General features: G+C 57.1%; 5 protein-coding genes across 5 annotated transcripts; 2 read left to right on the forward strand and 3 right to left on the reverse strand.

Moving 5' to 3' along the window:
• Positions 1–475: 475 nt before the first annotated feature.
• Positions 476–2139, reverse strand: ACO1O0_003838 (uncharacterized protein; the record flags this gene model as incomplete). Its single annotated transcript, XM_083193281.1, has 2 exons — positions 476–1448; positions 1496–2139. 2 exons carry the CDS (start codon positions 2137–2139, stop codon positions 476–478), a joined length of 1617 nt encoding a protein of 538 aa, XP_083050229.1.
• A 1669-nt stretch (positions 2140–3808) lies between these two features.
• ACO1O0_003839 (uncharacterized protein) lies at positions 3809–4952 on the forward strand (the record flags this gene model as incomplete). The annotated part of the gene is made up of 2 exons (XM_083193282.1): positions 3809–3897; positions 3956–4952. The coding sequence occupies 2 exons, from the start codon at positions 3809–3811 to the stop codon at positions 4950–4952; spliced, it is 1086 nt and encodes a 361-aa protein (XP_083050230.1).
• Positions 4953–5158: 206 nt separating this feature from the next.
• On the reverse strand, positions 5159–6940 carry ACO1O0_003840 (uncharacterized protein; the record flags this gene model as incomplete). The annotated part of the gene is made up of 1 exon (XM_083193283.1): positions 5159–6940. The coding sequence occupies one exon, from the start codon at positions 6938–6940 to the stop codon at positions 5159–5161; it is 1782 nt and encodes a 593-aa protein (XP_083050231.1).
• Positions 6941–7457: 517 nt separating this feature from the next.
• CFT1 (cleavage/polyadenylation factor CFT1) lies at positions 7458–11931 on the forward strand (the record flags this gene model as incomplete). The annotated part of the gene is made up of 4 exons (XM_083193284.1): positions 7458–9540; positions 9590–10077; positions 10126–11392; positions 11438–11931. The coding sequence occupies 4 exons, from the start codon at positions 7458–7460 to the stop codon at positions 11929–11931; spliced, it is 4332 nt and encodes a 1443-aa protein (XP_083050232.1).
• A 322-nt stretch (positions 11932–12253) lies between these two features.
• ACO1O0_003842 (uncharacterized protein) lies at positions 12254–13017 on the reverse strand (the record flags this gene model as incomplete). Its single annotated transcript, XM_083193285.1, has 2 exons — positions 12254–12562; positions 12610–13017. The coding sequence occupies 2 exons, from the start codon at positions 13015–13017 to the stop codon at positions 12254–12256; spliced, it is 717 nt and encodes a 238-aa protein (XP_083050233.1).
• Between the last annotated feature and the right edge of the window lie 1501 nt (positions 13018–14518).

A 14518-nucleotide genomic window follows, 5' to 3' on the forward strand; every position in this document is an offset into this window, starting at 1 on the left:
CAAGTGTTGAAGAATGCCTCATTCCCATAATAGTACGGAGTAGACCGTGCTGATTTCAATCCGGAAAGCCGGCGGCCGGGGGGCTGAACCTTGAGGGGCACTCTGGGCCTTCTCTTCAATCTTACAGGGATCATCAAACCAGCGTTATCGAAGCTCAGATGCTAAAGCCTATTCTACATGGTAACCTGCTACTATGTATGTAATTGCTACTGCGCTGGAGACGCTCGGACGAAAAATCATGCTCTTCGCTGTGCGGGCTTCACCGTCTTTTTGTCCTACACGTACAAAGTACCTACCTTGTATCAGTCCCACCCGGCCCAAGTGCCTCCCCTAAGTCCCGTCTCCATACGCTCAGTACAAGGGACGAATCGAGCTCCTCCGACTCCCCGGCCCTTCCAGGGACCCAACAGCAAGAGAGCCTAGCCATTGTTAGCACCAATCTGGCCACCGCCCATCTACAACAGAAAACCAAGGGCTAGTACTCACTCCTGCGACGTTCCTGCGCCATATACGGAAGGCTTCCGCGCCGGCCCTCGGCTACAGCCTCCTCCCTGGCATCCGCCAGCTGCTGCGCAAAGGGCGAGCGTTTGCGCATGACGGGGCCCTTCCAGTAGATGAGGTACACGGCCGCAACCAGGGGCACCGAGATGCAGAAGAGGATGATGCTCGCGTAGGTAAAGTTCATCCCCTTTTCAGCGCCAATGTTCATGAAGAAGGGCTTCGAGGGCAGGACCAGGACACCAGCTAGGAAGTCACGCGCCCAGCCGTTGCCGCCCGTGGCTGAGGCCGAGTAGGGGCCGTAGGCGCAGATCATGTAGTCGATGGTGGCCATGTAGATGGCGTAGTTGGATATACCGACCGTAGCGGCGAAGATCATGGATGCGATCCAGTGGATCTCCGGGTAGACAACCCAGGCGAAGCCGATGAGCCCGATGGATAGAAGGGGCGCCGTGTACAGCAGGAGCCAGAGACGTGACTCGTACTGCGTGCGCTCGTCGCGGGGTCTCGCCTTGCGCTGGCGCTCACCGCGCCAGAAGCTCGGGATGAAGAGAGCCCATGCGATGAAGTAAGAGACGAGGATGGGGACAAAGGCCAGACCGGTTTCCACAGCGTTGAAGCCCCAGACAGTCTTATAGACGAACCCAAATGAGTGGATGCACATGAAGATCAGTGCATCGGCAAACCCGGATAGGAGTGAGAGGATGAGGACAATGGGTTCCGTCAGAAACATCCTGAACGGCCGAAGCCATGTCATGAGGATCTCCTTGAAAGAGAAGCGTTCGCGGAAGGGCGTCACCTCATCGGGTCCCCAGATGTTCTGGCCCGTCGCCTCCCGGCGTTTCTTGGCGATGCGGTTCATCAAGATCGTGGACCGCGTCTCGGGAACGGTCAACAGATGGAGTAGCTGCACCACTCCGCCGAGGATGAGCTGGATCCATATGCACCATCTGCGACAATTAGCGTTTGCTTCAAGGCTGAGATGGAATCAACAAACCTCCAGTGAGCATACTGCTCGAGAAATCCACCAAAGATAGGACCAAGGATGGATCCACCAACTGAGGCAAAGACGACGTAGGCAACAGCATACTGCTGGCCCTCTGGCTCCCAGAGGTCTGCGATCATGCCGAGGGTCACGGAGCCACCAGCTGTGGATAGACCACCCAAAGTGCGGCCGGCAATAACGGTCCCCATATTAGGGGCCAACGCCACAGGGAGCTGGAAGAGGTTGACCAACAAACAAGAAAGCTGAAGAACAGGTTTGCGCCCAAACTCCTCGCTCCAGGGCGCCCACAGTTCGCAACCAAACGCATACGCGATCAAAAAGGCGGCCGATCCGACCTTGACAACCTGGTCACTGACGCCAAACTCCTCTGCCATGCCTTTGGCACCATTGTTGTAGATGGACGTGTTGAAGTTCATAAATACCTGGACCCAGAAGACGATGGTGATGATGTACCACTTCTTGAGAGTGGGAAACTTGAAGCCCAGCTCATCGTAGCAGTCATCCTCGGTGATTTCAATCTTGGCGTCCACAGGGTCCTTCTCGCCCTCGGGGGAAGAAGGGAGGTTGATGTCAGGAACATTCTCCTGCTGCACCTCCTCCGGCACGGGAGCGAGAGCCTTGTCGTCAGAAGACATGTTGAATGTTGCAAGACTGGGGATAGGATGAATGGCTCTGGGATGTATAGGCCTTCTGTTGAGTATGAGCCTGCGGGGAGCAGCGGCCGTTCAAATAGTCGAGAAGAAGCCCATGGGGAACAAGAGTCCATGTGGGGAGAGCACCATGGTATGAGTAACAGGGTTCGGGTTGGCTTTAGAGTTGTAGTTAAGCTTCCCGGAGACATGCGAAGAGGGCCTGATGAAGACCCATCGTGATCCAGTCCTCTGCCGTCAGCGATGTTCTGCCTCTGCGGCAAAATTGGATCGTCACATTACCTGGAGCTGTCCAACTGGGACGAGAATGTAAACGGCGTCGGTACCTAGAGAAGCATCTCCCATTGTTGGGGTGGTTGATGCATCTATCCAGGAAGAGGAAGTTAATTAGCATCACAACTGGCTGGTTCTCGGCCGCTAATCTGAATGGGATATATATCTGGAGACGCAGACAGCCCGGCTGTTGGAATAGTAGAGGTCTTTTCCTGCTTTCTCCCAAAAGGCCATGACTCCATGGCCTTGCCAAGGATACGGCTCTGGCCCTACCGGCTGGCACATGCTTGGTAGTTTCAACAGGCTAAAGTTTAGACCTGATGAATTCTACGCCGTGTTCCGGCGTGCCCAAGATAACGGGAGTAGCCGTTATTCTGGGCATCTGCGAGTGAGGGGTTGTGGGGGGTTCAAACTCAGAATGCCCAGCCACTTGAGCGTTCGAGAAGGAGTTGCCATGACCGAGCTTCTGCTATCGTAACGGACGTAATCAAGATGTCAGAGACTCGGAGACAATCGAACGAATCAATGATTTCTGCCCTCATAGATTGCACGCGAAACCGATACATTCGTCGCCCAGAAGAGGTCTAATGGCCATCCAACGTTCTCCCCAAACCCCAGAGTCCCGGCGCAATGCTAGTGGGGTCCCCACCAGCTCCTGCTGCGGGAGTAGATTATCTGGAGGCTTCTGGTTGCCTGTCAAACTGTCTCGACTGTCAGCTGCTTTAGCGCATCGGAGGTCGAGGCCTCAAGTTTCTAAGATGGCCATAAATATTTCGCCCTGGAAAGCTTGTGCTTTGCTTGCTCTCGTGGCCTACAGACCGGTGCCTGGGTCTAGCCTCATTCCAGGAGTTGGAGGGGCTGCGATGCTGCCCATTGCATCACCCTATTCACAAAACGAGGGGCTTCGCTCCCATCTCGGCCAGTTAATCTGAAGGTTGCAAGCCTCACGGCTCATGGTGGCTTTTGCCAACAATTGGTAGAGACACACACCATATCGTCACGGTGTTCGACGTGCGACATCAGAGCTCAAGTTCTTGACCACCTCCGCGCCACCCAAGGCCGATGTGCGCGGGCTCGGGGTTGATGGATCTAGACGTAGATAATTCACAATTATGTTCCAATTGGAATCGAAGCCTCATGTCGCTTCCATTGAAGACTGTGCTTAGCGGAGGTGATTGGTGATGGAGGAGTTGAAGGATCGAAGATGATGTCGTCAGTCGAGTTGGAGGAGGTACATAGGTACACGTCAATTTGACCCCACTTCACTCAACGACGCTTCGTCAGTGCTTCAACCTTATCAACTTCACATCATGGCCAACGCCTTTATCGCTCACACCTAATATCGATTTGAAAAGGATATACAGCCCCTTGGCACCAGGCCATGCCCAACGAGGTGGACAAGTCGCTGCTAGACCGCCTTCAGGCCCTCCGCGGCTCCAGCGCAACCCCAGAGCGGCTCGGCCCGGCAAAGTATCCATGCCACCATCTGACGCTGCCTCGACCACTCGAGCTAACTCTGCATCTGGAGGATTGAAATCGACGTTATAGAGCGGCAGAAGACGCCAACGCGAGAAGACACTCTGGCCGCGCGTCTGAAGTCTCTACGTAGCCAAGATGAGATATCGCCACACCCGCCATCTCCTCCAGTGAGGAAGTCTGTCGAGGCCCATGTCTCCCAGGACATATCAAGAAACGAGGATCTGGGGGAAGACGATGTGGATGCAGCTTTCCAGACCGACGACCAGACGTTGGAGGAGCTCCTTGGTGACGTCGGCGCCGATGAGACTTTCACAACTGAGCCTGATGATGATGCCAAGGTGAAAGCCCTGCTAGAGGAGCTATCAGCGTCGATTCCGCAAGACTCGGAATCCGCAAATAGTAAAAAAGAGGCACAGGAAAAGGCCGCCGACTCTGACGACTCGGATGGAGAGAACATGCAACACGAGGTGGACGACGTGATAGCCCGCTTCCGCGACGAGATCCAGATTGAAGCCGCCCTCGCCAAGGACGAACCCGGAACCCCCTCCGAGTCACACAAGGACCCAGGCAATGATACAGACGACCAGCAACCACCCCCAGACCTCGCCCTCCCCTCCGTCCCAACAGATATTACCGCCTCTGAACCTAATTCTAACCCCCACACATCGCCCCCTGCCTCCTCCTCCTCCTCCCTCGACGACATAACCGCCCGCCTCTCCGCCCTCCGCGCATCATCCTCCTCCCCGTCCCTCGACCTCCCCTCCGTGCCCATATCCAGGCCCGCCAAGGCACCCAAGCGCCTCGAGTCGCGCACAAACTACACCGACGATGACGTCGACTCGTGGTGCACCGTCTGTCTCGCCGATGCGACGCTGCTGTGCCTCGGATGTGGCGATTTAGACGAGGGCAAGGAGGGAGACCCGTACTGTACCCGGTGTTGGCGCGAGATGCACGTCGGCCCCGCTGCGGCGTTCGACGATCGGACTCACCGGGCGGTGCAGTTGCGCAGGAGCCGCAAGAAGGACAAAGTCGCATTAGCGGCGTGAAGACATCTTAGAAAAAAACAGGCTTCATTGCAATCTGGTGCGTGCTGATTGTACATGCGTTGTTTGTCTCCCGAAATCAGAGCGCGAAAGAATCGTAAACATAAAACAAACTCCTTGCCCTGCTTGTATGCGACTTTCCAGACCTAACCTTCCCTACCCATCCGACCTTGACCAGACCCTTGTGTGCTTAAATCTATCGTGGCCCTTCAAACAGTGCCTGAACCCTGTCCGTTCCCCCCATTCCCGTTACCACCCCTGGGCTTTCCCGTCAAATCCTGCCAAGTTGCACCAAACCGACGGCCCGTAGTCGCCAGCAAGCTCTCCTGCTCATCCGCCTCGGCGTCCTCGTCAATCTCAGCCATGTTGACCTTGGGTGTACGAATAATAGCCGTGATGAGGACGATGAGGAAAATACCCAGAAAGGCAAACTGTGCCCAGAAGTCAATGACGCCAAAGAACGGCCAGGTGATGGTGATGCGGTTCAGGAATGTCGACATGACCGACGGCGTGCAGACATCCTTGGCGTTCTTGTACGTGAGCGCCTCGGAGCAGGGGAGAATCATGTCTGAATGGCGACTGCAGTTGGGCTGCGAGCTGGGGGAGTCCGGTTCGTTGGTGCAGAACGTTTGTGTGCCGTAGATGGAGTACTGCGGCGCCATGAGCATGGCTACCGAGTAGTTGATGGCCAGAATCATGAGGGCGAGCATGACTGTGGCCATGAGGAGCGCCTGCGGAGCCGTCCTGCCACGGCGGATCTGGAAGATCTTGACCCAGAGGAAGCGAATACCTACAGTGGCGATACCGGTGATGGAGCTTCCGAAGAGAAGCAGAATGAGCAGTGCCATCAGAGCATAGTCAATGGGAAAGACCTTGGCGGCCTTAAGGAAAATCCAGTTGAGCGGCTGGAAGATGTGGATCTTGCCCAGGATGTAGCCACACTTTTCTTTGCAGATCGAGTTCTTAGCTTTGTCGATACCGGTGATGAGCATCGAGACCCAGATGACAATGGAGAGCACGAGGAGAAGAACACCGCCTAGCATCTTGATGGGGCGGAAAAGAGCACAGAGCTTGAACCAAATCTGGTAGAATTTGCTCCGACCCTCGCCCTGAGCTTCAGCGGCGAGGCGCTCTCTCCGGACGAGAGTCTGCTCCTCCCTTGCGAGGGCGTCAAGCTCGCGACGGTCCTTGCGGGACAAGCCGTCTTGTCGACCAGCATTGCGCATTTCAATCTGGCGCTGCCTCTCGCGGTTCTGCTCGAGCTGGGATGCGGTAGTCGCCGAAAGCTGGGGCGCTGAGATGGACGGAGCAGACTTTATGAATGAGACGGGTAGCAGGGCAAGACCAGCTCCAGTGTAGATGGAGTAGAGTAGGGTGCCAAGCGTGACGAGCAGGCCAAGTGAAAATGTGAGGGCCTTTTCGCCATGGTTTTGGGTGATGAGCTTCTTGTAGTAGTCGAGGTCCCAATGGTCTCTCGAGGCATCCCCAGCAGCTGGAACAAAGAAGCCCAGAAGGAAGAGGACGATGACGAGGGCCAGGAAGAAGAGGGTGTACTTTGCAGCGGACCACAGGCGACTGGTCCAGGTCCTGCCCTCCTCCTCGAACTCAACCTCGTCATACTCCTCGTACCAAAAGTAGGCGAATGGAATGACGAGCAGGCATAGCAGCGCGTCAAAAGTGTATAGAGAGTAGTAGACAATCTCGAGCGTGTGGAGGATGCGGTCGACTCGCTCGGGCGTGGCCCAGTCCTTCTTGGCGCCCAGGGCAGATGACGTCGTGGCGGAGACGAGGGCAATATCGACGGGAAGAAGAAGGACCGTCGCAAGAAGTGCCGTCAGGCTGATTATGGCAACAACGCTGACGATGGCAGAGCGCTCGCGGGGCGTCTGCCAGGTGAAGGTGGTGATGGCGGCGGCTAGCAGGCAGAGGGCGATGGCAACGGCGTAGGCCACCCAGATCAGGCTGGTCTGGAGGAGGCCGGCGTTGGCCATGTTGGGCGTTGGTTGTGGGGCGTTCCCAGAGGATGCGTGTTCTGGTGTTTGCGTTATGAGCAATGCTGAAATGAGGTGTTGTTGAGTGCAGGCAGCTGGGAGGTAGCTGGAGCCTGGAGCTGCTATGGATGTGTTAATACTGGGAATCTGGGAAGCTGGAATCTGGTGGGCATTTGCATGCTGTAAAGCATTGGCCCTTCCTTCCTTCTGACGCAATGGACTGCCACAGCTGTCCCTTCCGGGTTTAGCGCATCTTCTATTCGCACGCCCGACAGACAGTGGATGCAGACGGTCAGACGGTCAATCAACATCACTGTGAGGAATGTCTTAGCTGCACGCCCAGGGCAGGCATAGGTGCGCGGCGTCGCGTTGATCCGCCCAATTCAATTGTCGCCTATTTTCGACCAGCTCCATTCAAGCAGCCTCAAGCAGCCTCAACCAACCCAGCGACCACGGCCTGCGCAAGACCAATTCGTCCCGATCACCCTCGCAACCGGGGAAGAATGGTCCTGTGGCGATGCAGGCCTACACCGAGCTTGCGGCTCCCACAGCCGTATCCCACTCGCTGACCCTGCCTCTGACCTCTGCCACTGCCAACAACCTCGTTGTCGCAAAGGGCTCCCTGCTCCAGATCTTCACCACCAAGCACCTATCCGCCGAACTAGACTCGCAAAAGTACCAGGCCGCGCCCTCAGACAACACCGAGCCCCAGTTCGACCGTCGCGCCAACGATGATGAAGGTCTCGAGTCCTCCTTCCTGGGTGGCGCCGAGTCTATGATTGTGCGCGCCGACCGGTCGAAAAACACCAAGCTTGCCCTCGTTACCGAGATTCCCCTGGCAGGAACCGTCATTGGGCTGGCGAGGTTGAAAGTTGGCAAGACCGCGTCCGGAGGTGAAGCGCTGCTCATCGCATACAAAGCCGCCAAGCTGTGCCTAGTCGAGTGGGATCCCAAGCTGCAGACGCTTGAGACGCTGTCGCTACACTACTACGAGAAGGATGATATCCACGCACCCCCGTGGGAGCTTCCCCTCGGGGAGTACCCCAACTACCTCGAAGCTGACCCCGGCAGCCGGTGCGCGGCCTTCAAGTTCGGCCCCCGCAACCTCGCCATCCTCCCGTTCAGGCAATCCGAAGAGGATCTGGAGATGGATGACTGGGACGAGGCTCTGGACGGGCCCCGGCCTGTCACTGAGACCAGCGCAGTCGACAATGGAGATAGCGGCAGTGTAGAACCAGCTTATACACCATCATTTGTCCTCCGCCTCCCACTGCTTGATCCTAGCCTGCTGCATCCCGTGCATCTCGCCTTTCTGCATGAGTACCGCGAGCCTACGTTTGGCATCCTCTTTGCGACTAAGCCGCCGTCTGCTTCGCTCGGTGCGAAGGACTATCTGTCATACAAGGTCTTTACGTTAGACCTGCAACAGAAGGCGTCCACCACCATCCTGTCCGTCACAGACCTGCCCAGGGACCTATTTAAGGTCATTGCGCTGCCGGCGCCCATAGGGGGGGCGCTTCTGGTTGGCGAGAACGAACTCATCCACGTTGACCAGTCCGGGAAACCCAATGGTGTGGCTGTCAACCCGATGACGAAGCAGATCACCTCGTTCAACCTGGCCGACCAGTCCGATTTGAACCTACGCCTAGAGGGATGTGTAGTTGAGCCACTGTCTGTGGAGAGCGGAGAACTTCTCATCATACTCCGTGATGGCCGACTCGCGATATGCTCATTCCACATTGATGGCCGGACCGTGTCTGGCATCAGCCTCAAGCTTGTCACAGAGGACTGTGGCGGGAATATTGTCAAGGACGGAGCATCCTGCACCTCGAGATTGGGCAAGAATTCCATGTTTGTGGGAAGCGAGACGAATGACGGCTTGGTTCTGGGGTGGTCGCGAAAACAGGCCCAGGAGAAGCGCAAAAAGCCGCGGATTGTCGACCCCGATCTTGTAGGCATTGATGTCGATGATCTAGATCTAGAGGACGATGAAGAAGACGATGATCTGTATGGAAATGACACATCAACAGCGAAGCCAGCCCCAGGGGATGATGGAGGCCAAAAATCGGGCGATTTTACATTCCGCATACACGATACGCTCCTCAGCCTGGCACCGATACGGGACATTACCTGCGGAAAACCCACCTTTGTCCCTGACAGCGAGGAGGTGGCCTTGTCTAAGGGGGTCACCTCCAACCTGGAGCTCACATGTGCCGTGGGCGGAGGCAGAGCGGGCGCCCTCGCTGTGCTGAACCGGGAGATCCAGCCCAAGGTTATTGGGCGGTTTGAGTTCCCCGAAGCACGGGGATTCTGGACCATGTGTGTCGAAAAGCCGATACCCAAGTCCCTGGCCACTAAAGCGGCAGTAGGGGCTGAGTATGATCCCACAGGCCAGTACGACAAGTACATGATTGTCGCCAAGGTGGACCTGGATGGGTACGAGACGTCCGATGTCTATGCCCTGACTGCTGCGGGTTTTGAGAGCATCAAGGAAACCGAGTTTGAGCCGGCGGCTGGGTTCACGGTGGAGGCGGGCGTCATGGGGAAGCAGTCGAGAATCATCCAGGTGCTTAAGTCGGAGGTGCGGAGCTACGATGGAGGTATGTTGCCCGATTATGCAGCAGGGGAGATAAAAGGCTGACTTTTCAGATCTCGGACTTTCGCAAATTCTGCCGATGCTGGATGAAGAGACAGGTGCAGAGCCGAGAGTCCTCAGCGCCAGTATTGCCGACCCCTATTTGCTGCTCACGCGCGATGATGGAAGTGTCTTTGTGGCTCAGATGGATAACAACAAGGAGTTGGAAGAACTTGAGAAGACGCAAGGACCGCTGACGTCCACCAAGTGGGCGAATGGGTGCCTCTACACTGATACCAAGGGGTTATTCCAGGAATCGCAAGGGGACAAGGGCAAGGGCGGAGAGAAAATTATGATGTTTCTGCTAAGCTCAACGGGGGCTTTGCATATCTACGCACTGCCCGACTTGTCGAAGCCAGTCTACATTGCCGAGGGACTATCATACATCCCGCCGTATCTGTCAGCTGACTATACGGTACGGAAGGGAACTCCTCGTGAGTCGTTGTCGGAGATTCTGGTTGCCGATCTTGGAGACGCTGTCTCTCAGACGCCTTATCTGATTGTAAGTCGTCCGTTTCTCACACACGGATATTGCTGACCATGTATACAGCTACGACATTCAACGACAGACGATCTGACCATCTACGAACCGCTCCGCTACCAAGCTGGCGATGATGGCTCACTGGCTTCGACGCTGTACTTCAAAAAGTCTCCCAACTCTGTTTTCGCAAAGAGCCCACCTGAAGAGTCAAACGAGGACGACTCACAGCAGGCTCGGTTTGTCCCCCTCCGAAGATGTGCCAACGTAGACGGCTACAGCACCGTCTTCCTCCCCGGGCCCTCACCAAGCTTCATCATCAAGTCCAGCAAGAGCATCCCCCGCGTGGTCGGCCTCCAGGGCATCGGCGTCCGAGGGATGAGCACGTTCCACACCGAGGGCTGCGACAGGGGCTTCATCTACGCCGACTCAGCCGGTATCGCCCGCGTCACGCAGTTGGCACCGGGAACCGACTACGCTCAACTAGGCCTCTCGGTTAAGAAGGTCCCCCTCGACGTCGAAGTCCGACACGTTGCCTACCACCGCCCGTCCGAGTCCTACGTCGCCGCCTGCCTCACGTACGAACCCTTCGAGCTGCCCCGCGACGACGACTACCACAAGGAGTGGGCGCGCGAGACGCTCCCATTTGCGCCTACCATGCCCCGCGGAATGCTCAAGCTCATCAACCCCACGACGTGGACGGCCATCAACACGCTTGAGCTCGAGCCGTGCGAGACCATCGAATCCATGAAGGTTCTGCACCTCGAAGTCTCCGAGGAGACGCGCGAGCGCCGCATGCTCATCGCCGTCGGCTCGGCCATCTCCCGCGGCGAGGACCTTCCCACCAAAGGCCGCATCCAGGTCTTCGATATTGTCTCCGTCATCCCCGAGCCGGGCCACCCGGAGACGAACCGCCGCCTCAAGCCCGTCGCCAGCGAGGATATTCCCCGCGGCGGCGTCACCGCCCTCTGCGAGATAGGCACCCAGGGACTCATGCTGGTCGCCCAGGGCCAGAAGAGCATGGTCCGCGGTCTGAAGGAGGATGGCACGCTGCTCCCCGTTGCGTTCCTCGACATGAGCTGCCATGTCGCCAGCGCGCGATCCCTGCCGCGCACAGGGCTGTGTCTCCTGGCGGATGCCTTCAAGGGCGTCTGGTTCGCGGGCTACACCGAAGAGCCGTACACGTTTAAGGTCCTCGGCAAGAGTGGTAGCCACCTCCCCATCCTCGTGGCAGATTTCCTTCCCCAGGGCGATGAGTTAGCCATTGTAGCCATCGACGCCGAGGGCGACATGCACATCCTCGAGTTCAACCCAGAGCGCAAGTCCTCCCTCCCCATCCGTGCGCCCCGCGCATGATCTAGAACAGCCAGCTAACCCTCCGCAGATCCCAAATCCCTCCAGGGCAACCTCCTACTCCACCGCGCTACCTTCTCCCTCACCCCCAACACGCCTACCTCCACCGTCCTCCTCCCACGAACCGTCCCCGGGACCTCCCCCAACCCGGACTCCCCCCCGCATCTCCTCCTCATGACCTCCCCATCGGGTCACATCTCCGCCCTGAGCACCGTCTCCGAGGGCCCCCACCGCCGCCTCCTCTCCCTCGCGAACCAGCTCTTCTCCGCGCTCCCCGCCACGGCGGGCCTCAATGCCAAGGCGTACAGGCAGTCCGGCGGCGGCGCGAGAGCCACCCATGTAGGCGTTGACACGGCGGCGGGTAGGAGCGCTGCGGTGGTGGACGGCGCCATCCTGACGCGGTGGTCAGAGCTGGGAAGTGCTAAGAGGGCCGAGGTCAGTGGGAAGGGGGGTTACGATGGCGTCGCGGAAACGAGGGCTGAGTTGGAGAGTCTTCTTGGGTGGAGCGGTATGGCGTACTTTTAAGGTTCTCGTAGCATATTGCCGTTCAGGGGTAATGAGTGGGGTATGCTTAGACTATAGTTTTAAACACTAAAAAGGTTGAGTTGCTTTGTATTGATGTTTAAGTTAGGCGCTCCTATTAGTGACGCTTGTAAGGTCAGGTCCAATCCCACTCAGACAAACTCCAGTGATAACCCCATGTAGCCCATACACACGCAGCGTCCCTTGTGCTGCTGCTCATTTATGCCCGACCAAAGGAAATACCATACCGTATCCGAATCACCCGATCCAATCTAGCACATGTATCTCTCTAACAATACACAATGAAAAAACAAAGGAAAGCACTTCAGTGGACTTGCTCGGCTGGCATGTCCTTCTTCCTGCCGAATCGACGCTTGAGCCCATCGCTCACGCGCCTGCCTGTTGTGTTGCTGCGTTGCACGCTGTTGCCGGCGCGTGAGCTGAGCCCCGTTGATGTGGCATCGTACGCGCCGTTGCTGAGGCTGCGATGGTGGGATGCGCCGCGGGATTGCAGCTCGATATCGTCGGGCTGTTGGTCGGGGTGGAGGAGACGCTCCCGTACCTTTCTCTTGTAATCACGCTCGTACGTGAACCAGGGCTCTCCCTTACCCTTGAGATCATCTGGGTGGTAAGCCTGGGTGGGTTAGCACGGTGAGATGAAGACCGGGCAAGGCTGCTTACCGTGCCATCCCAGCGCCCGTAGGCGCCTCCTGGCGCGTCCTTTTCGCGCATGAGGTCAGCGCCCTCCTGATACGTCAAGACATTTCCCTTCAAGTCGACGCTACCATTTGGGATAGTGGAAGTGCCTTGAAGAGGTACGTGGCGCGTGAGGGAGTCTTGGATATATTCGTGAGGGGTGGCACGGATGGCCTCCATGTTGGAGTCGCGAACAGCTTCGAGCGGAGAGTACTTCGAGTGAATGTTACGGGAGGCCAAGGTAGCCTCATAAGGGCCATCATGGTGGTAGCCGCCGCCAACAGTGTCGAGGGCATCGATGATGTCCGGCTGAGAGGGGCCACGGCGGTGCTTGCCGGCGCGGTTAGCGACCTTGGTCTCCCGCTTGATCATATCGAGTGGTCGGTGGGACATGTCGCCGGGAAACCGTTTCGGCAGCGAGCTGTTGCGCTTGTGGGTGTATTTGTGGCTGACGCTCCTTTGGGGTGTGGTCGAGACGTCTACAGCAAGTTTCGGAGCTCGAGCGCTGAGCGATCGAGGACGACCTGATGGACCGTTGGAATGGTCAGACGGAGCTGTGGTACGGTACGAGGATTGGGCCCTTGTAGCGTTGCCAGCAGAAGGCACCCTGGAGACGTCTACACGGGGCGTTGAACCTCTCTGAGAGCTTCTCAGGGGTGGATTGGGTGTGTCCAGCAGCGACGCAGACTGGGACGAAGGTGAGAATGGGTTAGAGCGATGGAATGCTGATGACGCTGCTGCGGCTGAAGATGGCGACGTGGGGATGCTGGGGTTGACTGGGGTCTGCGGCAGTGGCTTCTTTGCAGTGGACTTTTTATCTTGAGCTGGCAGGTTGGAGGTGCTGGTTGGCGAGGCTGGTTCCGGAGAGTAACGAATGTCGAAGGCGTAATTCTGAGTCTATAATAACCAGAGGTTAGAAGTTATGAAGCCGAATAAAGGTACTACGGAATCGGGGACAGGGTCGCAAAGGGAGGAATGCTTTCGTCACCCCTGGGCTCTGGAGGCGGCAGTCCAGGACGAGCTTTGGGTACGAACCCGCTGTGACGCAACCGGCGCAGATCGGGCACGATCATGGCAAGCTAGGGGGGCCCTGCAGGGTTGCCAGGCAAGTAGGATAAAAAAAGCAACAAGGGTCCGCAGGGTCCCAGAGTGTGTGCGAAGGAGGGTAGATTGCTAAACTCACATATCCTTTGTCGACACCCATAGTTGCGAATGATGCTGCGGCCTGAGGTCGCCGTCTTGGTATTGATACAGTCGACCAGGGCGAATAAGGCTATGGTGCTCGGTGCGTCGGGAGGCTGGTCTAGAATTGATGATGAGAGCTACACTCGCTGGACGACGGGATGCAGTGTGCAATGGGGGTATACAGGAATAAGTACTAGGATGAGAGCGCGACAAGGGAAGAGTATCGGAGACTTTGAACCATCAGCACGAGGGGAGGGGCACCGAGATGCTTTATGCCATTTGGCTGGATGCAATAGCTTCTTGTAGGAGTTAGGCAATGGCACCTCTATGGACCACGCCCCTTCATTCCCGCCCCGGATGCGCGGTCGAGCTAATGTACTTGGAGCTTCTCTTGCCGTCACGGAAGCCCCGCGATGCGCAGGTGGGTTGCGCGTCCTGCACCTGAGCCACCCTGGCACACATCATACATGGAAGGAAGGGCACATGCGTCCCTCCCCTTCCCAATGCAGTTATACTGCTGTTGCTGTTTCCGCCGCAATCGTTACTGCGCGCATCAGGCAATTCAAGTGTAGGTAGGTACTTACAGGCAGGTGCAAGCAATACCTAGGTCCTGCCTGAAGTATAAGACAATTGCCATCAGATCCATGAAGCACTGCTCAGGCCATTATGCTTCAGACCCAATGCCCGTTGTCAAGTTGACCGCTTGTTG

Source organism: Amphichorda felina, assembly GCF_050947745.1.
Source record: "Amphichorda felina strain 45539 chromosome Unknown scaffold_4, whole genome shotgun sequence".
Classification (NCBI taxonomy): domain Eukaryota; kingdom Fungi; phylum Ascomycota; class Sordariomycetes; order Hypocreales; family Bionectriaceae; genus Amphichorda; species Amphichorda felina.